General features: G+C 52.4%; 1 protein-coding gene across 1 annotated transcript in view; it reads right to left on the reverse strand.

Moving 5' to 3' along the window:
• Window positions 1-2,792: 2,792 nt before the first annotated feature.
• The window catches only part of ercc3 (excision repair cross-complementation group 3), a 29,494-nt gene continuing 7,904 nt past the window's right edge, over window positions 2,793-24,382 (reverse strand). The window contains 12 exon segments of the mRNA XM_055631959.1: window positions 2,793-2,998; window positions 3,902-4,051; window positions 6,206-6,324; window position 7,899; window positions 8,420-8,476; window positions 8,478-8,537; window positions 11,579-11,675; window positions 13,080-13,282; window positions 15,288-15,472; window positions 16,953-17,267; window positions 20,003-20,207; window positions 23,757-23,927. Coding sequence (XP_055487934.1) covers window positions 2,873-2,998; window positions 3,902-4,051; window positions 6,206-6,324; window position 7,899; window positions 8,420-8,476; window positions 8,478-8,537; window positions 11,579-11,675; window positions 13,080-13,282; window positions 15,288-15,472; window positions 16,953-17,267; window positions 20,003-20,207; window positions 23,757-23,927 — 1,689 coding nt within the window. The 3' untranslated portion in view covers window positions 2,793-2,872.

Below are 24,382 nucleotides of genomic sequence, written 5' to 3' on the forward strand. Positions count from 1 at the left end.
GCCCAGTGAAGTTCTTTTTGCGTCTATTACACGTGTTGGCGCCGTTATTCAAAGTGCAAAGTTCGGTCGGCCCCTCGAGCTCGATGTACTGGAGCAGTTCCTGTGAACCCACGTCTCTCTCCTCCCCTCCCCTCTCCCTGCTATTCTTGCTATTGAGGGAGTGCAGCGTAGGTTCACCAGGTTAATTCCCGGGATGGCGGGACTGTCATATGCTGAGAGAATGGAGCGGCTGGGCTTGTACACTCTGGAGTTTAGAAGGATGAGAAGGGATCTCATTGAAACATATAAGATTATTAAGGGTTTTGGACACGCTAGAGGCAGGAAACATGTTCCCGATGTTGGGGGAGTCCAGAACCAGGGGCCACACACAGTTTAAGAATAAGGAGTAAGCCATTTAGAACGGAGACGAGGAAACACTTTTTCTCACAGAGAGTTGTGAGTCTGTGGAATTCTCTGCCTCAGAGGGCGGTGGAGGCCGGTTCTCTGGATGCTTTCAAGAGAGAGCTGGATAGGGCTCTTAAAAATAGCGGAGTCAGGGGGATATGGGGAGAAGGCAGGAACGGGGTACTGATTGTAGATGATCAGCCATGATCACATTGAATGGCGGTGCTGGCTGGAAGGGGCGAATGGCCTCCTCCTGCACCTGTTGTCTATTGTCCCTCCCCACTCCCCTCTCCTCTCCCGGCCATCTCTGTGTCTTGGGGGCGCCTCCTGCAGATGACCTTGAATCCTGCAGCCGGGGACATTACCCCGGTTCACCGTCCCACCGGCCCTTGCTCCTCACCCCCGACCTCCCGGTTACGCCGACCAGCGAAGCTTTCCTACCGGGGCCCGCTAGCCGGGGGCCACCAGTGGGAGAGTCCGGGACCAGAGGTCACAGCCTCAGAATTAAAGCACATTCCTTTAGGAAGGAGATGAGGAGGAAATTCTTTAGTCTGAATCTGTGGAAGTCATTGTGTAAGAAACTTACCCCACATATCACCTTTGCCCCACTCACCAAACTCTGCTCCACTCACCTTAAAGCCATGTCCTCTAATATATGATATTTACACCGGCAAATAGCTTCTGCCCGTCTACCCAATCCATGCCTCTCAAATTGATGTACTTCTCCCAGCTTTCCTTTCAGCCTCTGAGCCACAAGGGCCACATCTAACTCCCTCTTAAAACAGTCTGGCCTCCCCTCCCTACAGCAGAGAGTTCCAGAGAGTCCCACTAGTGCAGGCAAAAAGTTCAGGTCAAAGATAGAATTTCCTTAGCAGAGTGCTGGAGCAATAACTCAGCGGGTCAGGCACCTTAAAGCCATGTCCTCTAATATTTGATATTTACACCGGCAAATAGCTTCTGCCCGTCTACCCAATCCATGCCTCTCAATTTGATGTACTTCTCCCAGCTTTCCCTTCAGCCTCTGAGCGTTCCAGAAAACAGTCCAACCCCTCCCTACAGCAGTAGTACCCCCTAGTGCAGGCAGCGTTCAGGTAAAGATAGACACAGAGTGCTGGAGTAACTCAGCGGGTCAGGCAGCATCTGTGGAGAACATGGATAGGTGACATTTCAGCTCAGGACCCGTCTTCAGATGGAAGTTTCAGACAGGATGAGTGAAGAAGGGTCCTGTCACGAAACATCACGCATCCATGTTCTCCACAGATGCTGCCTGACCCGCTGAGTTATGGTGCAGCAGCATCTATGGAGCTAAGGAAATAGGCAACGTTTCGGGCCGAAACCCTTCTGGAAATAGGCAACGTTTCGGGCCGAAACCCTTCTGGGTTTCGGCCCGAAACATTGCCTATTTCCTTAGCTCCATAGATGCTGCTGCACCCGCTGAGTTACTCCAGCACTCTGTGAAACGTCACCTATCCACGTTCTCCACAGATGCTGCCTGACCCGCTGAGTTACTCCAGCACTCTGTGAAACGTCACCTATCCATGTTCTCCACAGATGCTGCCTGACCGGCTGAGTTACTCCAGCACTCTGTGAAACGTCACCTATCCATGTTCTCCACAGATGCTGCCTGACCCGCTGAGTTACTCCAGCACTCTGTGTCCACCTTCAGTATATACCAGCATCTGCAGTTCTTTGTTTCATCACTCTGATAAACCTCCACATGCTTCCTGTAATGGGGGCGACCAGAACTGCCTGCAATAGTCCAAATGCGGCCTGACCCGTGGAGATAGTCACAACGTGTGGAAACAGGCCCTTCAGCTCAACTTGGCCACATCAGCCAACATGGCCCTTCCACACTAGTCCCAGCTGCCTGCATGTTGCCCATATCCTGTCGTATTCGAATCTGAAGAAGGGTCTCGACGCGAAACGTCACCTATTCCTTCGCTCCATAGATGCTGCCTCACCCGCTGAGTTTCTCCAGCATTTTTGTCTACCTTCCTGTCCTATCCATGTACCTGTCTGACTGTTTCTTAAACGATGGGATAGTCCCAGCCTCAACTACCTCCTCCGGCAGCTCGTTCCATACACCCACCACCCACCTGTGTGGAAAAAGTTACCCCTCGGATTCCTATTAAATCTTTTCCCCTTCACCTTAAACCTGTGTCCTCTGGTCCTCGATTCCCCTACTCTGGGCAAGAGACTTCCTGACTCCGATACTCAATGCCCTCGCATAGAAGGCAAGCACACCACACAAGTTCTCCACCCTGTCGACTTGAGCTGCCACATTTAGTCAGCTGAGAACTTGGGACTCCAAAACACTAACCCAAGTATAACAGGGACCGAACGAGACTCCAAAAAACCGAATCCACATTTAATACAAAATACTTATTTATTGCAACGTCTCTGTTGTAAATATCACGGGCAACGCCGCTGCGGTTTTCAACGCGAACACTATTCTGACCTCCGATGTCGGCCTCTGCTCCCCACCCTCTCACTTCCTGAAGCGTTTGAAGAGAGGGTGGATGTTCTTCCCGAAGCTCTTGCTCCGCTGGTACTCCATGTAAACGGTGTCGTCCGCTCCCGACATGGAGCCCATCGAGCCGGCACGCCGGCAGATCTGGAGAGGGAGGGAAAGGTTTAGTTCATTGTCCCGTGTACCGAGGATCAGTGAAAAGCTTCTGCTGCGTGCTAACCAGTCAGCGGAAAGACAATACATGATTACAATCGAGCCGTCCACAGTGTACAGATACAGGATAAAGGGAATAGCCTTTAGTGCAAGGTAAAGTCAGCAAAGTCCGATCAAGAATAGTCCGAGGGTCACCAATGAGGTGGATGGGAGGTCAGGACCGCTCTCTAGTTGGTGAGAGGACGTTTCAGTTGCCTGATAACAGCCGGGAAGAAACTGTCCCTGAATCTGGAGGTGTGCGTGCGTTGGTTTTTCACACTTCTGTACCTCTTGCCCGATGGGAGAGGGGAGAAGAGGGAGTGACCGGGGGTGAGACACTATACAGATTAACAGTGTAGGAATGAACTGCAAATGCTGGTTTACACTTAAGATAGACTGAAGCTGGAGTAACTCAGCGGGACAGGCAGCATCTCTGGAGAGAAGGAATGGGTGACTTTTCGGGTCGAGACCCTTCATCAGACAGAGTCAGGGAGAGGGAAACTTGATGGTAAGGTGTGAAAACAACAGATAAAAGCAGACGATGTTTAAGGGAATGACTACGGGTGCTGTCTGTGCGGAGTTGGCACGTTCTCCCCGTGGGTTTTCTCCGAGATCTTCGGTTTCCTCCCACACTTCAAAGACGTGCAGGTTTGTAGGTTAATTGGCTTGATGTGTGTGTGTAAATTGTCCCCAGTGTGTGTGGGATAGTGTTAGTGTGCGGGGATCGCTTGTCGACACGGACTCGGTGGGTCAGATTCCACGCCGTGGCATTGCAACTTCACGTGTCTACAGTCTGCACCTTGTGTGCTCGCAGCCACCACCTGCAGCACCTGGAGCTCTCTCTCTCTCTCTCACCTGTCCCTTGGAGTTGAACTCGCCGAGCACCACCTCCTCCTCAGCATCCAGGTCGGACGCGGCCAGGACCTTCTGCAGAAGCTGCTGCTGCTCATCCTTGGAGCTGAAGGACAGGTCCTCCTCCTCCATGCCAGCCAGCTTGGTGATCACCTGTACACGAGGCAGGTTGACACGTGCTCCATCAGTCTGGTGCAGTCATAGTCACATACAGTGTGGAAACAGGCCCTTCTGCCCAACATGCCCACACCGGCCCACATGCCCACGCCTGCCCAACATGCCCACACCGACCCAACATGCCCACACCGGCCCAACATGCCCCACGCCTGCCCAACATGCCCACACCGGCCCACATGCCCACACTGTCCCAACATGCCCACACCGGCCCAACATGCCCACACCCCCCAACATGCCCCAACATGCCCACACCGCCCAACATTGCCCCCACACCCCCCAAACATGCCCACACCGACCCAACATGCCCACAACCGGACCCAACATGCCCACACCGGCCCAACACATGCCCACACCGACCCCCAACATGCCCACACTGTTCAACATGCCCACACATGCCCACACCCCCCAACATGCCCACAACCCCACCAACATGCCCACACCGGCCCAACATGCCCACACCCCCCAACATGCCCACACCGGCCCAACATGCCCACACCCGACCCACAACATGCCCAACATGGCCCACACCGGCCCAACATGCCCACACCGGCCCAACATGCCCACACCGACCCAACATGCCCACACCGATCCAACTTGTCCACACCGACCCAACATGCCCACACCGACCCAACATGCCCACACCGGCCCACACCGACCCAACATGCCCACACCGGCCCACACCGGCCCACATGCCCACACCGACCCAACATGCCCACACTGGCCCAACTTGCCCCATCCACACTAACCTCATCTGCTTGCATTTAGCCCATTTCCCTTAAAAATAGCAGAGTTAGGGGAGATGGGGGAAGTGGGGATATGGGGAGAAGGCAGGAACGGGCTACTGATTGGGGATGATCAGCCATGATCAAAGGGCCGAATGGCCTCCTCCTGCACCTATTGTTTATTTGATCCATATCCGTCTAAACCCGTCCCATCCATCTACCTGTGTAAATGAATCTTAAACATTGGGATAGTCCCAGCCTCAACTACCTCCTCCGGCAGCTCGTTCCATACACCCACCACCCTCTGTGTGGAAAAGTTACCCCTCAGATTCCTATTAAATCTTTTCCCCCTTCACCTTGAACCTGTGTCCTCTGGTCCTCGATTCCCCTACTCTGGGCAAGAGACTCTGTGCGTCTACCCGATCTATTCCTCTCATGATTTTATACACCTCTATAAGATCACCCCTCATCCTCCTGCGCTCCATGGAATAGAGACCCAGCCTACTCAACCTCTCCCCGTAGCTCACACCCTCTAGTGCTGGCAACATCCTTGTAAATGCTGCAGCCAGAGACAGGTGGCATGGTGCTGGAGTATCAGGATGCATCACAGCAGGGGTGGGGAACAGCTCCATCCAAGACCACAAGAAATTGCAGCGAATTGTGGACGCAGCTTCCCTTCCTTCTATAACCAACCTGATCTCCCGGTGGCCCAGCACTTCAACTCCCCCTCCCATTCCCAGTCTAACCTTTCTGTCCTGGGCCTTCTCCATTGTCACAGTGAGGCCCAGCGCAAATAGAAACATAGAAACATAGAAATTAGGTGCAGGAGTAGGCCATTCGGCCCTTCGAGCCTGCACCGCCATTCAATATGATCATGGCTGATCATCCAACTCAGTATCCCGTACCTGCCTTCTCTCCATACCCCCTGATCCCTTTAGCCACAAGGGCCACATCTAACTCCCTCTTAAATATAGCCAAAGAACAGTGGCCTCAACTACCTATTGTGCCAGAGATTCACCACACTCTGTGTGAAAAATGTTTTCCTCATCTCGGTCCTAAAAGATTTCCCCCTTATCCATAAACTGTGACCCAATGTTCTCGACTTCCCCAACATCGGAAACAATTTTCCTGCATCCCTCTTAAATATAGCCAATGAACTGGCCTCAACTACCCTCTGTGGCAGAGAGTTCCAGAGATTCACCACTCTCTGTGTGAAAAAAGTTCTTCTCATCTCGGTTTTAAAGGATTTCCCCAAATTGGTGGAGCATCACCTCATATTCCGCTTGGGTAGTTTACACCCCAACGGTATGAACATTGACTTCTCTAACTTCAGATGCCCTCTCATCCTTCTACAATGAACTGAACTGAGCCCTGCCCCCCCCTCCCGGTATGTGTGGGCTTGGCCTACCTTGAAGCTGTAACCCTGGTCCACCAGGAAGCGCTGCCTCTTGGCGGAGTAAGCCATCTCCTGTGTGTCCTGGGACACCAGGGAGTAGAAGAAGGCGTTGTACTCCTCGGCGACCATCCCTGCGGGAGAGGTGGAGACCGAACACGTGAGGTGTGAGGACCAGGGAACGTGCAGAGCAGAGGAGAGACACAAGATGCTGGAGTAACTCAGTGGGACAGGCAGCATCTCTGGAGAGAAGGAATGGGCGATGTTTCATAGAAACATAGACAATAGGTGCAGGAGGAGGCCATTCAGCCCTTCGAGCCAGCACAACCATTCATTATGATCATGGCTGATCGTCCCCAATCAATAAACCGTGCCTGCCTTCTCCCCATATCCCTTGACTCCACTAGCCCCTAGAGCTCTATCTAACTCTCTCTTAAATCCATCCAGTGACTTGGCCTCCACTGCCCTCTGTGGCAGGGAATTCCACAAATTCACAACTCTCTGGGTGAAAAAGGGTTTCCTCACCTCAGTCTTAAATGACCTCCCCTTTATTCTGAGACCGTGGCCCCTGGTTCTGGACTCGCCCAACGTTGGGAACATTTTTCTTGCATCTAGCTTGTCCAGTCCTTTTATAATTTTATATGTTTCTATAAGATCCCCCTCATCCTTCTAAACTCCAGTGAATACAAGCCTAGTCTTTTCATGACCATTCGGGTCAAGACCATTCTTCAGACAGAGACTTCAGTCTGAAGAAAGGTCTCAACCCTTGTACACTCTGGAGTTTAGAAGGATGAGAGGATATCTTATTGAAACATATAAGATTATTAAGGGTTTGGACACGCTAGAGGCAGGAAACATGTTCCCGATGTTGAGGGAGTCCAGAACCAGGGGCCACACAGTTTAAGAATAAGGGGTAAGCCATTTAGAACGGAGACGAGGAAACACTTTTCCACACAGAGAGTGGTGAGTCTGTGGAATTCTCTGCCTCAGAGGGTGGTGGAGGCCGGTTCACTGGAAATTTTCAAGAGAGCTAGATAGGGCTCTTAAAGATAGCGGAGTCAGGGGATATGGGGAGAAGGCAGGAACGGGGTACTGATTGGGGATGATCAGCCATGGTCACATTGAATGGCGGTGCTGGCTCGAAGGGCTGAATCGCCTACTCCTGCACCTATTGTCTATGGATATATTTAAGGCAGAGATAGATAGATTATTAATTAGTACGAATGTCAGGGTTATGGGGAGAAGGCAGGAGAATGGGGTTAGGAAGGATAGATCAGCCGTGAATGAATGGCGGAATAGACACGATGGGCCGAATGGCCTAATTCTACTCCATGAACCTTCGGAAACAGACCCTTCAGCCCGAAGCGGCCACCAGCACCCGTGAGTGGAAAATATCACGACAGAGAGCAATGTTGACAGGGAACATACACCACACCTTCCATCCTCACCCCTCACCCACCCACAGCTGCAACCCCCCCCCTCACCCCCCACACCCCCACCGCACCACCCCCCCCCCCCCAACCCCCCATCCCCCCCCCTCACCCCCCACCCCTCCCCCCCCCCCCACCCCCTCACCTTCACCCAACCCCACACCTGCACCCCGGACCCAAACTCCATGCACTCCTCACCCTCACTCACACCCATCCACAAGGCCAAACACTCCCACAACCACCCTGACCTAATCACCCAGACACAAACCCACAGAGACCCTCAGAAAGTCCCGTCCATCCACCCCCCGCCCCTACTCTCGCCCGCCCAACTTCCCCACGCCCCACCTCACATCCCCACTCTCCACCCAGCCAGCATGCCTCTGCCTGCGAGATCCCCCTCCCTCCCCCTCCCCCCCACATATCGCCACCCCAGCACGTGGCACCCCACCCACTGACATCCCCACCCCCCCCCACCCACCCACCCAAACTCCCACGACCCACGCCCTCTCTCCCATCCAGTCTCCTCTCCACCTCTCTGTAACCCCCCCTCACCCACCCCCTCTCTAACCTCTCACCTCCCCTCACCCACCCCTCACCTCCCCTCACCCACCCCCCATCTCACCCCCTCTCTCCCACACCCCCCCCCCCCTCACACACATCTCCCCATCTTCTCCCACTTTCCTGCTCCCTTTGTCCCACCACCCAGCGATGGTTCCCACCCCTCTCCTATCTCCCCCCTCGTCTGTCCCCAGTCCCCCCCCCCCCCCCCCCCCAGGCGTTGGCAGCGTCCCCCCACCACCTTTTTTGGCCTCAGCACCCTGCCCAGCCGCTGGGCCTCCTGCCGTCGGGACCCCCCCGTGTGAGGAGATCTGGATCAGCACATTGGCCTCGGGGAGATCGAACGAGGTGTCGCCAACCTGGTGGGGGAAAGGGAGGTCATGGTTCTGTCTCACACCCCCTCCCCCCCCCCCCCCCCCCCCCCCCCCCTACAGCTGTCCCGTGGCACCCCCTCCTCCCCCACTCCCCACCCCCCCCTCCCCTCCCACAGCACTCCCTCCTCTGCCACTCCCCTCCCCGGCATCCTCTCCCTCTCCTCCCCACCTCTCCCTCCGCTCCCCTCAAAGGGCACTCACTCCCCTTCTCTCTCACTCCCCACTCCCTCAGTGGTGAGGGTGGCCCTTCTGAGAAGCTGAGACAACAGCAAGCGGAGCCGGAGGGAACTCAGCGTGTCGACACAGAGGGCGGTGGAGGCCGGTTCTCTAGATGCTTTCAAGAGAGAGCTAGATAGGGCTCTTAAAGATAGCGGAGTCAGGGGATATGGGGAGAAGGCAGGAACGGGGTACTGATTGGGGATGATCAGCCATGATCACATTGAATGGCGGTGCTGGCTCGAAGGGCCGAATGGCCTCCTCCTGCACCTATTGTCTATTGTCACCCATTCCCACAAATGCCCCGTGGAAAGCAGACTCCGGGCTGCATCACACCTTGGGTTGGGAACAGCTCTGCCCAAGAACGCAAGTCAAATAGTGAAAGGCCTGGATAGAGTGGATGTGGAGAGGACGTTTCCACTAGTGGGAGAGTCTAGGACCAGAGGGCACAGCCTCAGAATTAAAGGACGTTCCTTTAGGAAGGAGATGAGGAGGAATTTCTTTAGGGTGGTGAATCTGTGGAGGGCGTCGATTGATATTTTTAAGGCAGAGATAGACAGATTCTTGATCAGTACGGGTATCAGGGATGATGGGGAGAAGGCAGCGGTAGAGGTGCTGCCTTACAGCGCTTGCCGTAACATTATAAAAGGACTGGACAAGCTAGATGCAGAACAAAATGTTCCCATTGTTGGGGGAGTCCAGAACCAGGGGCCCCAGTGTAAGAATAAAGGGGAGGCCATTTAAAACTGAGATGAAATCAAACTTTTCACCCAGAGAGTTGTGAATCTGTGGAATTCTCTGCCACACAGGGCAGTGGAGGCCAATTCACTGGATGAATTTTAAAGAGAGTTAAATAGAGGTCTAGGGGCTAGCGGGGAGAAGGCAGGCACAGGTTACTGGTTGTGGATGATCAGCCATGATCACAATGAATGGCGGTGCTGGCTCGAAGGGGCCGAATGGCTTCCACCTGCACCTATTTTCTATGTTTTTAGACCTGGGTTTGATCCTAACTACGGATGCTGCCTGTACATTGTCCCCGTGACCCGCTGGTTTTCTCCGAGATCTTCGGTTTTCTCCCACGCTCCAAAGACGTACAGGAAAGCAGGTAAATTGGCTTGGTAATTGTAACAATTGTCCCCGGCATGAGGTGTAGGTGGAGTCGATGGTGGGATTTAGACGAGGGAATTAAATGTGACATCTCCAAGTTTTGCGGATGACACAAAGCTGGGTGGCAGTGTGAGCTGCGAGGAGGATGCTATGAGGCTGCAGGGTGACTTGTATAAGTTGGGTGAGCGGGCAGATGCATGGCAGATGCAGTATAGTGTGGATAAATGTGAGGTTATCCACTCTAGTGGCAAGAACAGGAAGGCAGATTATTATCTGAATGGTGTCAGATTAGGAGAAGGGAAAGTGCAATGAGACCTGGGTGTGCTTGTACATCAGTCACTGAAAGTAAGCACGCAGGTACAGCAGGCAGTGAAGAAAGCTAATGGCATGTTGGCCTTCATTGCGAGAGGATTTGAGTTTAGGAGCAAGGAGGTCCTTCTGCAGTTGTACAGGGCCCTGGTGAGACCACACCTGGAGTATTGTGTGCAATTTTGGTCTCCTAATTTGAGGAAGGACATTCTTGCTATTGAGGGAGTGCAGCGTAGGTTCACCAGGTTAATTCCCAGGATGGCGGGACTGTCGTATGATGAAAGAATGGGTCGACTGGGCTTGTATTCACTGGATATTTAGAAGGATGAGGGGGGATGTAATAGAAACACAACATTCTTAGAGGATTGGACAGGGTAGGTGCAGGAAAAATGTTCCCGATGTTGGGGGAGTCCAGAACCAGGGGTCACAGTTTAAGAATAAGGGGTCGGCTAGTTAGGACTGAGATGAGGACAAACATTTTCACCCAGAGAGTTGTGAATCTGGGGAATTCTCTGCCACAGAAGGCAGTGGAGGCCAATTCACTGGGTGTTTTCAAGAGAGAGTTAGATTTAGCTCTCAGGGCTAAAGGAATCAAGGGATGTGGTGAGAAGGCAGGAACGGGGTACTGATTGTGGATGATCTGTCATGATCACATTGAATGGTGGTGTTGGCTCGGAGGGTCGAACGGCCTCCTCCTGCACCTGTTGTCTATGTTTCTATCAGTCTGGTCTGTGTGACGGACTGGGCTACATCCATAGCTCTCTGTGGTCATAAGGTCATAAGTGTTAGGAGTAGAATTAGGCCATTCAACCCATCTAGTCAAGTGTGTAGGATTGCGTTAGTGTGTGGGGATCGCCGGTGGGGCAAAGGGCTGTGTCTCTAAACTAAAGGCAGGAGAATGGGGATAGATCAGCCACGATTTTTAAGGCCGAATGGCCTAATTCTGCTCCTATCACTTATGAACCAAGACACTTGGTTATGAACCGAGACATTGGACTCGCCCAATGCGAGTCCAGAACCAGGGGCCACACAGTCTTAGAATAAAGGGGAGGGCCATTTCATTTAAGACTGAGGTGAGAAAAAACTTTTTCACCCAGAGAGTTGTGTGAATTTGTGGAATTCCCTGCCACAGAGGGCACAGTGGAGGCCAAGTCACTGGGTGGATTTAAGAGAGAGTTAGATAGAGCTCTAGGGGCTAGTGGAGTCAAGGGATATGGGGAGAAGGCAGGCACAGGTTATTGATTGGGGCCATGATCACAATGAATGGCGGTGCAGGCTCGAAGGGCCGAATGGCCTTCTCCTGCACCTAGTTTCTATGTTTCTACTACACCTCAGATGCACCTCGCCCCCACCTCCCTCCCCACTCCTGCGCTGGCAAACAGCAGCTCATTTACCTTGGAGATGAAAATAGTGTTGATCTTAGGGTTGTGCGTGAAGTTCTGCAGGATCTGCATTCTCTCCCCCTGCGAGGTGGGGCCATAGATGTACGGCCTGCAAATAGCAACACCACCAATTAGTAGCGGCACGTCACACACTGTCAGACCACCAGTGATCACATCACATCACACACCCGTCCCACCACAGCCGAGTTAAGTCACCCCCGACCATCACACACCTGTCCTATCCCAGTAGAGGTACAGTACATCACACCTGTCCTATCACAGTAGAGATACATCACACACCCCGTCCCATCCCATTTGTGTGGGCTAGTACGAGCCGAAGGGCCTGTTTCCACGCTGACTGAGTCTATGACCCCCCCCCTCTAATCACCAGAAGAGTTACAGCTGCACCATCACCCTCCCTCATAAGGTCATCAGGAATAGGAGCAGAGTTAGGCCATTTGGCCCATCAAGTCCACTCCGCCATTCAATCATGGCTGATCTATCTCTCCCTCCTAACCCCATTCTCCTGCCTTCTCCCCTTAACTAACCCCTGACACCCGCACTAATCAAGAATCTATCTATCTCTGCCTTAAAAATATCCACTGACTTGTGGCCTCCACAACCGTCTGTGGCAAAGAATTCCCACAGATTCCCCCCCCCTCTGACTGAAGACATTTCTCCTCATCTCCTTCCTGAAAGAATGTACGTTAATTCTGAGGCTGTGATCTCTAACATAGACAATAGGTGCAGGGAGTAGGCCCTTCGGCCCTTTGAGCCAGCACCGCCATTCAATATGATCACAGTTCCTGCTTTCTCCCCATATCCCTTGATTCCGTGAACCCTAATTGCTATATGTAACTCTCTCTTGAATACATCTAGTTAGTCCTAGGCTCATAGATTAATACCGATGTCAGATTAGTACGGGTGTCAGAGGTTATGGGTAGAAGGCAGGAGTGGGTGAGGCGGGTGAGGCAGCATCTATGGAGTGAAGGAATAGGTGACGTTTCGGGTCGAGACCCTTCTTCAGCTTCGACCCGAAACGTCACCATTTCCTTCGCTCCATAGATGCTGTCTCACGTTTCGGGTCGAGACCCTTGTGTCTGGAAGGAATAGGCGACGTTTCGGGTCGAGACCATTCTTCAGCTTCGACCCGAAACGTCACCATTTCCTTCGCTCCATAGATGCTGCCTCACGTTTCGGGTCGAGACCCTTGTGTCTTGAAGGAATAGGCGACGTTTCGGGTCGAGACCCTTCCGGGTCTCGACCCGAAACGTCACCTATTCCTTCGCTCCGTAGATGCTGCCTCACCCGCTGAGTTTCTCCAGCATTTTTGTCTACCTTCACTATTCTTTTGTACATTTTACGATTTTACAGCATCTGCAGTTCCTTCTTAAACGACGCAAGGGGGAACGACACTGTAATAGTATGAGAGGCACTGGGTTAACCCACTCACAGCCTGAAGCTGAGACTAAGACTAGCGTAGAGGACAGCCGCACGCTGGGCCGCTCCTTACCGGTTCAGCCGGATGGCGTACTCCTTCAGCGCAAACACGTTGTCGGCGAATACGATGATCTTGTCGTTTCTCCGCTCGTGGAAGCGGATGAGGAACTGGCAGGCGCGGAACTTGTTGGGGTTCATCACATACAGCAGCATACGCTTCCTGGTTTTGATGGCCACGTACTCCCTGTAAAACTCCGGCGACATCGGGCACCACACCTGCACGGCCAAAGGGAGGGAGGGTGACAATAGACCGTTAGACAATAGGTGCAGGTTTGTCGGTTAATTGGCTTGGTGTAAATGTAGAAATTGTCCCCAGTGTGTGTGTAGGGTAGTGGAACAGGCAACAGGTGCAGGAGGAGGCCATTCGGTCCATCGAGCCAGCACCGCCATTCAATGTGATCATGGCTGATCATCCCCAATCAGTACCCCGTTCCTGCCTTCTCCCCATATCCCCTGACTCCGCTATCTTTAACAGCCCTATCTAGCTCTTCTCTTGAAAGTATCCAGAGAACCGGCCTCCACCACCCTCTGAGGCAGAGAATTCCAGACTCGCAACTCTCTGTGTGAAAAAGTGTTTCCTCATCTCCGTTCTTATTCTTAAACTGTGTGGCCCCTGGTTCTGGACTCCCCCAACATCGGGAACATGTTCCCTGCCTCTAGTGTGTCCAAGCCCTTAACAATCTTATATGTTTCAATGAGATGCCCTCTCATCCTTCTTAACTCCAGAGTGTACAAGCCCAGCCGCTTCATTCTCTCAGCATATGACAGTCCCGCCATCCCGGGAATTAACCTGGTGAACCTACGCTGGTCAGAGGATCGGCACAGAGTGCTGGAGTAACTCAGCGGGTCAGGCGGCATCTGTGGAGAGAAGGAATGGGTGACGTTTCGGGTGGAGGCCCTTGTTCAGACTGAGTCAGAGGAGAGTGAGATGCGGAGATACGGAAGGATGTGGTGTGAAGATGATATCAAAGAGAACAATGTTCATGGAGCATGTCGAACTGATCATTGTTAGGTGGGGGAAGCAGACAATGATGGATAAGGAGGTAACATTTCATCAGGAGGACAGTCAAACTGGTTGGAGAACTAGGATGGTTGAAGGCTGGAGAGAGAGGTGAAAAGTCAAAGACATCAAGAGTCATGTCGCTGGGTTGAAAGCTGCCCAAGCGGTATACAAGGTGGTGTTCCTCCACTTGGCTCAGTGCGTCAGGTCAGATCTCTCTGTGCCCGCCCTCCTCTCACCGAGACACGCCGGGACAGAGAACGAGCTCGCAGGCGATGGCACGGTGGCACAGTGGGTAGAGCTGCCTCATCCCCATATCCGCTGACACCCGCTCGAATCAAGAATCTGTCTATCTCTGCCCTAAATATATCCACTGACTTGTGGCCTCCACAGACTTCTGTGGCAAAGAATTCCACAGATTCACCACCCTCTGGCTGAAGAAATTCCTCCTCATCTCCTTCCTGAAGGAACGTCCTTTAATTCTGAGTCTGTGACCTCTAGTCCTAGACTCTTCCACCAGTGGAAACATCCTCTCCACATCCACGCTATCCAAGCTGAGATGTCTATCTTCATCAACTTCTCTACATCGGCGAGACCAAGCGCAGGCTCGGCGATCCTTTTGCTGAACACCTCCGTCTTAACCTACCTGATCTCCCGGTGGCCCAGCACTTCAACTCCCCCTCCCATTCCCAACCCGACCTTTCTGTCCTGGGCCTCCTCCACTGTCAGAGTGAGGCCCAGCGCAAACTGGAGGAGCAGCACCTCATATTTCACTTGGGTAGTTTACACCCCAGGGGTATGAACATTGACTTCTCCAATTTCAAGTAGCCCTTGCTTTCCCTCTCTCTCTCTCTCCATCCCTCCCTGTTCCCAGCTCTCCCACCAGTCTTACTGTCTCCGACTACATTCTATCTTTGTCCCGCCCCCTCCCCCTGGCATCAGTCTGAAGGGTCTCGACCCGAAACGTCACCCGTTCCTTCTCTCCACAGATACTGCCTCACCCGCTTAGTTTCTGCAGCATTTCTGTCGACCTCCGAATGGCCTACCCCTGCACCTATTGCCTGTTGTTCAAGAAGGAACTGCAGATGCTGGGAAATCAACGGTAGACAAACTTGCTGGAGGAACTCAGCGGGTGAGGCAGCATCTATGGAGCGAAGGAAATGGACAACGTTTCGGGCTGAAACCTTTCTTCAGACGCTTGTCTATTGTCGATCTTCTTACCTCAGCACACTGCACCTTGGCGATGTAGCCGCTGTTCTGCAGCTCCATCCAGTTGGCTTCGAAGAGCTTGGGCCCGATGAGGAAGTTGAGGTCAACGATCTTGTCGTCTTCCCGCACCAGCGTGGCCGTCAGTCCCAGCTTGCAGTGGGCCTGCACGATGGTCAGCACCCGCCGGAACATCTTCGCTGGACAAAGAGTCACGGAGTCACGCAGTGCGGAAACAGGCCCTTCAGCCCACACCACCCACATGCTCCCCCCCCCATCTACACTGGTAGCGGCGTGGCTTTAATGGCCGCGGGACAATCGCCATCGCCAGCCGGGGGCTTTGACTTTGACTCTGACATCGGGGGGGAGAGTGCAGTGGAGAGATAAGTTTTTTTTGGCCTTCCATCACAGCGATGTGATGGATGTTTATGTAAAATGTAAATTATGTTGTGTCTGGGGTCTATTTGTTTGTAATGTATGGCTGCAGAAACGGCATTTCGTTTGGACCTCAAGGGGTCCAAATGACAATTAAATTGACTATTGACTATTGGTCCCACCTGCCTGCATCTAGAAATATAGAAACATAGAAATTAGGTGCAGGAGTAGGCCATTCGGCCCTTCGAGCCTGCACCGCCATTCAATATGATCATGGCTGATCATCCAACTCAGTATCCCGTACCTGCCTTCTCTCCATACCCTCTGATCCCATTAGCCACAAGGGCCACATCTAACTCCCTCTTAAATATAGCCAATGAACTGTGGCCTCGACTACCCTCTGTGGCAGAGAGTTCCAGAGATTCACCACTCTCTGTGTGAAAAAAGTTCTTCTCATCTCGGTTTTAAAGGATTTCCCCCTTATCCTTAAGCTGTGACGCCTTGTCCTGGACTTCCCCAACATCGGGAACAATCTTCCTGCATCTAGCCTGTCCAACCCCTTAAGAATTTTGTAAGTTTCTATAAGATCCCCTCTCAATCTCCTAAATTCTAGAGAATATAAACCAAGTCTATCCAGTCTTTCTTCATGAGACAGTCCTGACATCCCATCTAGCCCATATCCCTCTAGTTTAGTTTAGAGATACAGCAGGGAAACAGGCCCTTCAGCCCACACCACCCAATGTGCTCCCCGCCCCATCTACACTGGTCCCATACGTACAGACCAAGCGCAGGCTTGGCGATCGCTTCGCCCAACACCTCCGCTCGGTCCGCAATAACCAACCTGATCTCCCGGTGGCTCAGCACTTCAACTCCCCCTCCCCCCATTCCCAATCCGACCTTTCTGTCCTGGGCCTCCTCCGTGGCCAGAGTGAGTCCCACCGTAAATTGGAGGAGCAGCACCTCATATTCCGCTTGGGTAGTTTACACCCCAGCGGTATGAACATTGACTTCTCCAATTTCAGCTTTCTCCCTCTTTCCCCTTCCCCTTCCCAGCTCTCCCACAGCCCACCGTCTCCGCCTCTTCCTTTCATCTTCCCGCTCCCCCAACCCCCCCCTCATCAGTCTGAAGGAGGGTCTCGACCCGAAAACGTCGCTCCATAGATGCTGCCTCGCCCTCTGAGTTTCTCCAGCATTTTCGACAATAAAGTCTTCTATTCTATTCTATTCTACTCTATTCTATTGCTGGCGGCAACATGCCGGTGAATCTTGCCGGCACGGTCTCCAGCTTTGGCGCAGGGTGATTACCGGGGATGGTGTGCACCTCGTCGAGCAGCATCAGGCCCCACTCCTGGCTCTTGAGCCAGTCCATGACCCGCTCGGCCTCCCACGACCGCTTGGTGGTGTGCCCCAGCATGGAGTAGGTGCTGATGGCCACCGAGCAGCCGATGGGCTTGTCCTTGGCGTCAGAGGTGAAGCGGCAGATCTGGCTGTCGTCGATGGTGGACCACATCTTGAACTGGGACTTCCACTGCTCCACGGACACGGCCGAGGTGCACAGCACCAGGCACCGCTTGCGAATGGTGCAGGCCGCCGTCACGCCCACCAGCGACTTCCCCGCACCTACACGGGGAGAAAACACACCAGGTCACAGGGAGAACGTGCAAACTCAAGTCAAGCTTTTCCCCTTTGGTGGCAAAAATCAGGAAAGCAGACTATTATCTGAATGGTGGCCGATTAGGAAAAGGGGAGATGCAACGAGACCTGGGTGTCATGGTACACCAGTCATTGAAAGTAGGCATGCAGGTGCAGCAGGCAGTGAAGAAAGCGAATGATATGTTAGCATTCATAGCAAAAGGATTTGAGTATAGGAGCAGGGAGGTTCTACTGCAGTTGTACAGGGTCTTGGTGAGACCACACCTGGAATATTGTGTACAGTTTTGGTCTCCTAATCTGAGGAAAGACATTTTGCCATAGAGGGAGTACAGAGAAGGTTCACCAGACTGATTTCTGGGATGGCAGGACTTTCATATGAAGAAAGACTGGATAGACTCGGCTTGTACTCGCTAGAATTTAGAAGATTGAGGGGGGATCTTATAGAAACGTACAAAATCCTTAAGGGGTTGGACAGGCTAGATGCAGGAAGATTGTTCCCGATGTTGGGGAAGTCCAGAACAAGGGGTCACAGTTTAAGGATAAGGGGGGAGTCTTTTAGGACCGAGATGAGACATTTTTGTTTCAAGATTCAAGAGTTTATTGTCATGTGTCCCTGATAGGACAGTGAAATTCTTGCCTTGCTTCAGCACAACAGAACATAGTAGGCATTGACTACAGAACAGATCAGTGTGTCCATATACCATTGTATAAATATATACACACATGAATAAATAAACTGATCAAGTGCAAATAACAGATAATGGGCTATTAATGTTCAGAGTTTTTTTCCGAGCCAAGTTTAATAGCCTGATGGCTGTGGGGAAGTATCTATTCCTGAACCTGGATGTTGCAGTCTTCAGGCTCCTGTACCTTCTACCTGAAGGTAGCAGGGAGATGAGTGTGTGGCCAGGATGGTGTGGGTCTTTGATGATACTGCCAGCCTTTTTGAGGCAGCGACTGCGATAGAGTTCAGTTTAGTTTCAATACAGCGCAGAAATTGCTCGGCGGGTGAATGTCACACGTGCCAAGAGTCAGTTTAGTTTAGAGATACAGTACGGAAACAGGCCCTTCGGCCTGAATCCGCACCGACCAGCAATCCCTGCACACTGTAGGTTTACAAGGTTAATTCCCGGGATGGCGGGACTGTCATATGCTGAGAGAATAGAGCGGGGTGGAAGATTACAACCTTCACGTGGTCCACCCTGTTTCGACTAATGCAATCAACTCGACGTACACAAACAGAAGATCAAATTAAACATGTTGTCCTACAGCTTTAGGCTGTGCAACCCACACGAAAGAAGAAGAGAATGGAGCGGCTGGGCTTGTACACTCTGGAGTTTAGAAGGATGAGAGGGCATCTTATTGAACCGTATAAGATTATTAAGGTTTGGACAAGCTAGAGGCAGGAAACATGTTCCCGATGTCGGGGGAGCCCAGAACCAGGGGCCACAGTTTAAGAATAAGGGGTAAGCCATTTAGAATGGAGACGAGGAAACACTTTTTCACACAGAAAGTGGTGAGTCTGTGGAATTCTCTGCCTCAGAGGGCGGTGGAGGCCGGTTCTCTGGATGCTTTCAAGAGAGAGCTAGATAGGGCTCTTAAAGATAGCGGAGTCAGGGGATACGGGGAGAAGGCAGGAACGGGGTACTGATTGGGGATGATCAGTCATGATCGCATTGAATGGCGGTGCTGGCTCGATGGACCGAATGGCCTCCTCCTGCACCTGTTGCCTGTTCCACTATCCTACACACACACTGGGGACAATTTTTACATTTAAACCAAGCCAATTAACCGACAAACCTGCACGTCTTTGGAGTGTGGGAGGAAACCGGAGAAAACACACGCAGTCACAAGGAGAACGTGCAAACTCCGTACAGACAGCGCCCGCGGTGAGGATGGAACCCTGGTCTCTGGCGGCTGCAGATGCTGTAGGGCAGCAGCTCTCTCTACCCGCTGTGCCACCGTGACCGCTTTAAGGTTGGAAGGAAACTGGAGATCCCGGAGAAAACCCACGCTGTCACGGGCAGTGCCCGCGGTCCGGATGGAACCCGGGTCTCTAGCGCAGTGAGGCAGCAACTCTACCCACCGCGCCAACGTGCCGCCCCTCAAAGTGAAGTAGAGTAAGCGGCGGGGACATAGAAACATAGACAATAGGTGCAGGAGTAGGCCATACGGCCCTTCGAGCCTGCACCGCCATTCAATATGATCATGGCTGATCATCCAACTCAGTATCCCGTACCTGCCTTCTCTCCATACCCCCTGATCCCTTTAGCCACAAGGGCCACATCTAACTCCCTCTTAAATATAGCCAAAGAACAGTGGCCTCAACTACCTATTGTGCCAGAGATTCACCACTCTCTGTGTGAAAAATGTTTTCCTCATCTCGGTCCTAAAAGATTTCCCCCTTATCCTTAAGCTGTGACCCCTTGTTCTGGACTTCCCCAACATCGTGAACAATCTTCCTGCATCTAGCCTGTCCAACCCCTTAAGAATTTTGTACGTTTCTATAAGATCCCCCCTCAATCTTCTAAATTCTAGCGCGTACAAGCCGAGTCTATCCAGTCTTTCTTCATATGAAAGTCCTGCCATCCCAGGAATCAGTCTGGTGAACCTTCTCTGTACTCCCTCTATGGACAACAGACAGCAGACAATAGGTGCAGGAGGAGGCCATTCGGCCCTTCGGGCCAGCGCCGGGAACGTACCGCAAGGGAGGACGATGACCCCGGAGCGAGCGCGGCCGTTGCCGAACATCTTGCGCAGGCTCTTCTCCTGGTAGGGCCGCAGCACGGCAGTGGGCTTCAGGTCGATGTTGACGTCGGGGTTGACCGTGTCGTTCCTGAAGTCGTACTCGGCCAGCAGCGGATACTCCATGTGGATGCAGCGTTTCTGCAGCTCCTCGATCATCTCCTGCAGCCAGCAACACGTTGAAAGACAAGTGATTAGACTTAGATCCTTTATTTGTCATTCAGACCTTTTCGGTCTGAACGAAACGTCGTTGCCTGCAGCCATACATGTAATAGTAAACAACAAAACACACACTAAACACAAATTAACATCCACCACAGTGAGTTCACCAGGCACCTCCTCACTGTGACGGAGGCAAAAGTCTTAAAGTCACCGTCTCTTCCTTCCTCATTCTCCCTCTGCGCTGAGGCGATATGTTGTTACCCCACCGGGCGATGGTGAGTCAGTCCCGCGGCTCAACCGAGTTCCGCGAACGGGCCGGTTCAAGCTCCGCGGCCCGGGGGTGGTCGAAGCTGCCGCCCTCCAGCCCAGCGGACGCAGCTGTTGCCGCGGGAGCTCCGGAAACAGGCACCAACCTGTGACCCGCGAGCTCCCGACGATGTCGTCCACTGGCCCACGGCCGGCCCCGGATTCAGGTCGCCGCCTCAGCCACAAAGGGGCTAAAGGACTCGGTATACGGGGTATTGATTTTAGATGATCAGCCATAATCATATTGAATGGCAGTGCCATCTCGAAGGGCCGAATGGAAGAATGGAAAACAGGGGAGAGACAATGACTTTGCCTTCCATCACAGTGAGGAGGAGATTGTCCGTGATGGATGTTTGTGTGAATTGTGTTAATTGTGTGTCTTGTTGTATGACTGCAGAAACCAAATTTTGTTTGAATTCATTTGAGGTTCAAATGACAATAAACGGCATTGCATTGTATTGTTTTGGAAAGCAGCGCTCAAAAGAACCAGAGCTTTAGAAAATGGTGTCAAAACTAGTGAATGATTGAATGAGTGAATGAATGAATGAATGCTTTATTGTCACCTGTGACAAGTCACAGTGATATTCGTACCTTGCTTACCCAAGGTATGCAAATAGACACCACATAAAGGGCATTGACAAAGTTACAAAGGCCGGGCCCTCCTTCGTTTCTCCTCTGTCCCCCTCCCCCTCACAGCGGTTCCCGCTGCCAGGAATTAGTTACAGCCACGTACAGTTGCTCCATCCATGATCACAACAAATTGCAGCGAATTGTGGACACAGCCCAGACCGTCACACATACACACACACACAAACCTCCCTTCCATCGCCTCCATCTACACCACACGCTGCCTCAGCAAGGCCAGCAGCATCATCAAGGACCAGTCTCACCCCCGGTCACTCCCTCTTCTCCCCTCTCCCATCGGGCAAGAGGTACAGAAGTGTGAAAACCAACGCACACACACACCTCCAGATTCAGGGACAGTTTCTTCCCGGCTGTTATCAGGCAACTGAACCGTCCTCTCACCAACTAGAGAGCGGTCCTGACCTCCCATCTACCTCATTGGAGACCCTCGGACTATCCTTGATTGGACTTTGCTGGCTTTACCAGAGAGCAGTCCTGACCGCCCATCAGTCTGAAGAAGGGTTTCGGCGCGAAATGTCGCCTATTTCCTTCGTTCCATAGATGCTGCTGCACCCGCTGAGTTTCCCCAACACTTTTGTCACCCATCTACGTCATTGGAGCCATTCGAACTGTCTTAATCTGACTTTACCCTGCACTAAACGCTATAACCTTCACCCTGTATCTGTACACTGTGGACGGCTTGATTGTCATTCTTTGGCCTTTAGAGAGCTATTGTGCCGGAACAGGCCCTTCACCCCACGCCGACCAGCGATCACCCCGCACATAAGCTCATATGTTATAGCAGCAGAATTAGGCCATTCAGCCCATTGAGTCTACTCCGCCATTCAATCGTGGCTGATCTATCTCTCCCTTGCAAACCCCATTCTCCTGCCTTCTCCCCGTAACCCCTGACACCCGTGCTAATCGCTAGCGCCATCCTGCAATGTTACCAATTAACCTACAAACCTGCACGTCTTTGGAGCGTGGGAGGAAACCCGTAGATCTCGGAGAAAACCCACGCGGGTCACGGGGAGAACATACAAACTCCGTAGTAAGGATGGAACCCGGGTCTCTGGCGCTGTGAGGCAGCAGCTCTACCCGCTGCGCCACGGTGCCGACCCACAGACCTGGAAAGGGCGATGAGAAGATTTACGAAGATGTTTCCAGGACAAATTAATTATGAATAAGGTGGCGCAGCGGTACAGTCGCTGCCTCACAGCTCCAGGGACCCGTGTTCAATCCTGACTACGGGTGCTGTCTGTACGGAGTTTGCACGTTCTCCCCGTGACCTGCATAGATTTTCTCCGAGATCTACGGGTTGAGAGGGGTCTTGAACTGCTAACCACCTCATTGGAGACCCTTGGACTATCCTTGATCGGACTTTGCTGGCTTTACCTTGCAATAAACGTTATTCCCTTTATCCTGTATCTGTACACTGTGGACGGCTCGATTGTAATCATGTATTGTCTTTCCGCACGCAACAGAAGCTTTTCACTGTACCTCGGTACACGGGACAATCAACTAAACTGAAGTCTTGCCACCCCCCAACCCCCACCTCCAAATTAAAAGAGCAGGCCGGCCTAGAGTCGATGGGCCGAATGGCCTTCTTCCGAGTCTTAATTCCCCTTGCAGGGCGACCAAAGCTCCAATTAAGGCAGCTATTTCAAGGGGTGCGGTCACGGCGGTGCAGCGGGTAGAGCTGCTGCCTTACAGCGCCAGAGACCCGGGTCCGATCCCGACTACGGACGCTGTCTGCACGGAGTTTGCACGTTCTCCCCGTGACCCGCGTGGGTTTTCTCCGGGTGCTCCGGTTTCCTCCCACACTCCAAAGACGTGCAGGTTTGTAGGATAATTGGCTTCGGTATAAACATGAACATTGTCCAAAGTGTGCGTGTGTGTCGGTTAGTGTTAGTGTTAGTGTGCGGCGTTCGCTGGGCGGTGCGGATACGAAGGGCCGGTTTCTGCACTGTATCTCTAAACTAAAACTTAATGAGATGTGGGCTCTGGTGAGACCACATCTGGAGTATTGTGTACAGTTTTGGTCCCCTAATTTGAGGAAGGGCATTCTTGTGATTGAGGCAGTGCAGCGTAGGTTCACCAGGTTGAACCCTGGGATGGCGGGACTGTCATATGAGGAAAGATTGAAAAGACTAGGCTTGTATTCACTGGAGTTTTGAAGGATGAGGGGGGAGATCTTATAGAAACATATAAAATTATAAAAGGACTGGACAAGCTAGATGCAGGAAAATATGTTCCCAATGTTGGGCGAGTCCAGAACCAGGGGCCACAGTCCTAGAATAAAGGGGAGGTCATTTAAGACTGAGGTGAGAAAAAACTTTTTCACCCAGAGAGTTGTGAATTTGTGGAATTCCCTGCCACAGAGTGCAGTGGAGGCCAAGTCACTGGGTGGATTTAAGAGAGAGTTAGATAGAGCTCTCGGGGCTAGAGGAGTCAAGGGATATGGGGGGAAGGCAGGCACGGGTTATTGATAGGGGACGATCAGCCATGGTCACAATGAATGGCGGTGCTGGCTCGAAGGGCCGAATGGCCTCCTCCTGCACCTATTTTCTATGTTTCTATGAAACCTACTGCGTGATTCACTAGGCCACACGGGTTTACCTGCTTGACTTCAAACGAGACGGTGTGTTGTTCCTCCTCCTCCTCCTCGTCCTTGTCCATCTGCTCGTAGAATTCAAACAGGTCCGCGGGGACGTCGGGTTTGGGAGCGACTGGCTCCTCGCTCCGGGAGGTTGAGGCGGCCCCGTTGTTCTGCGTTGTGGATTTGGGCATCTGCAAGAATCGAATATAGGAGCAAAGAGGTAATTCTGTAGTTGTACAGGGCCCTAGTGAGACCACACCTGGAGTATTGTGTGCAGTTTTGGTCGTCTAACTTGAGGAAGGACATTCTTGCTATTGAGGGACTGCAACGTAGGTTTACAAGGTTAATTCCCGGGATGGCGGGACTGTCATATGCTGAGAGAATGGAGCAGCTGGGCTTGTACACTCTGGAGTTTAGAAGGATGAGAGGTGATCTCATTGAAACATATAAGATTGTTAAGGGCAGGAAACATGTTCCCGACGTTGGGGGAGTCCAGAACCAGGGGCCACACAGTTTAAGAATAAGGAGTAAGCCATTTAGAACGGAGACGAGGAAACACTTTTTCTCACAGAGAGTGGTGAGTCTGTGGAATTCGCTGCCTCAGAGGGCGGTGGAGGCCGGTTCTCTGGATGCTTTCAAGAGAGAG

This window comes from Leucoraja erinacea, unplaced genomic scaffold (genome assembly GCF_028641065.1).
Source record: "Leucoraja erinacea ecotype New England unplaced genomic scaffold, Leri_hhj_1 Leri_97S, whole genome shotgun sequence".
Classification (NCBI taxonomy): domain Eukaryota; kingdom Metazoa; phylum Chordata; class Chondrichthyes; order Rajiformes; family Rajidae; genus Leucoraja; species Leucoraja erinaceus.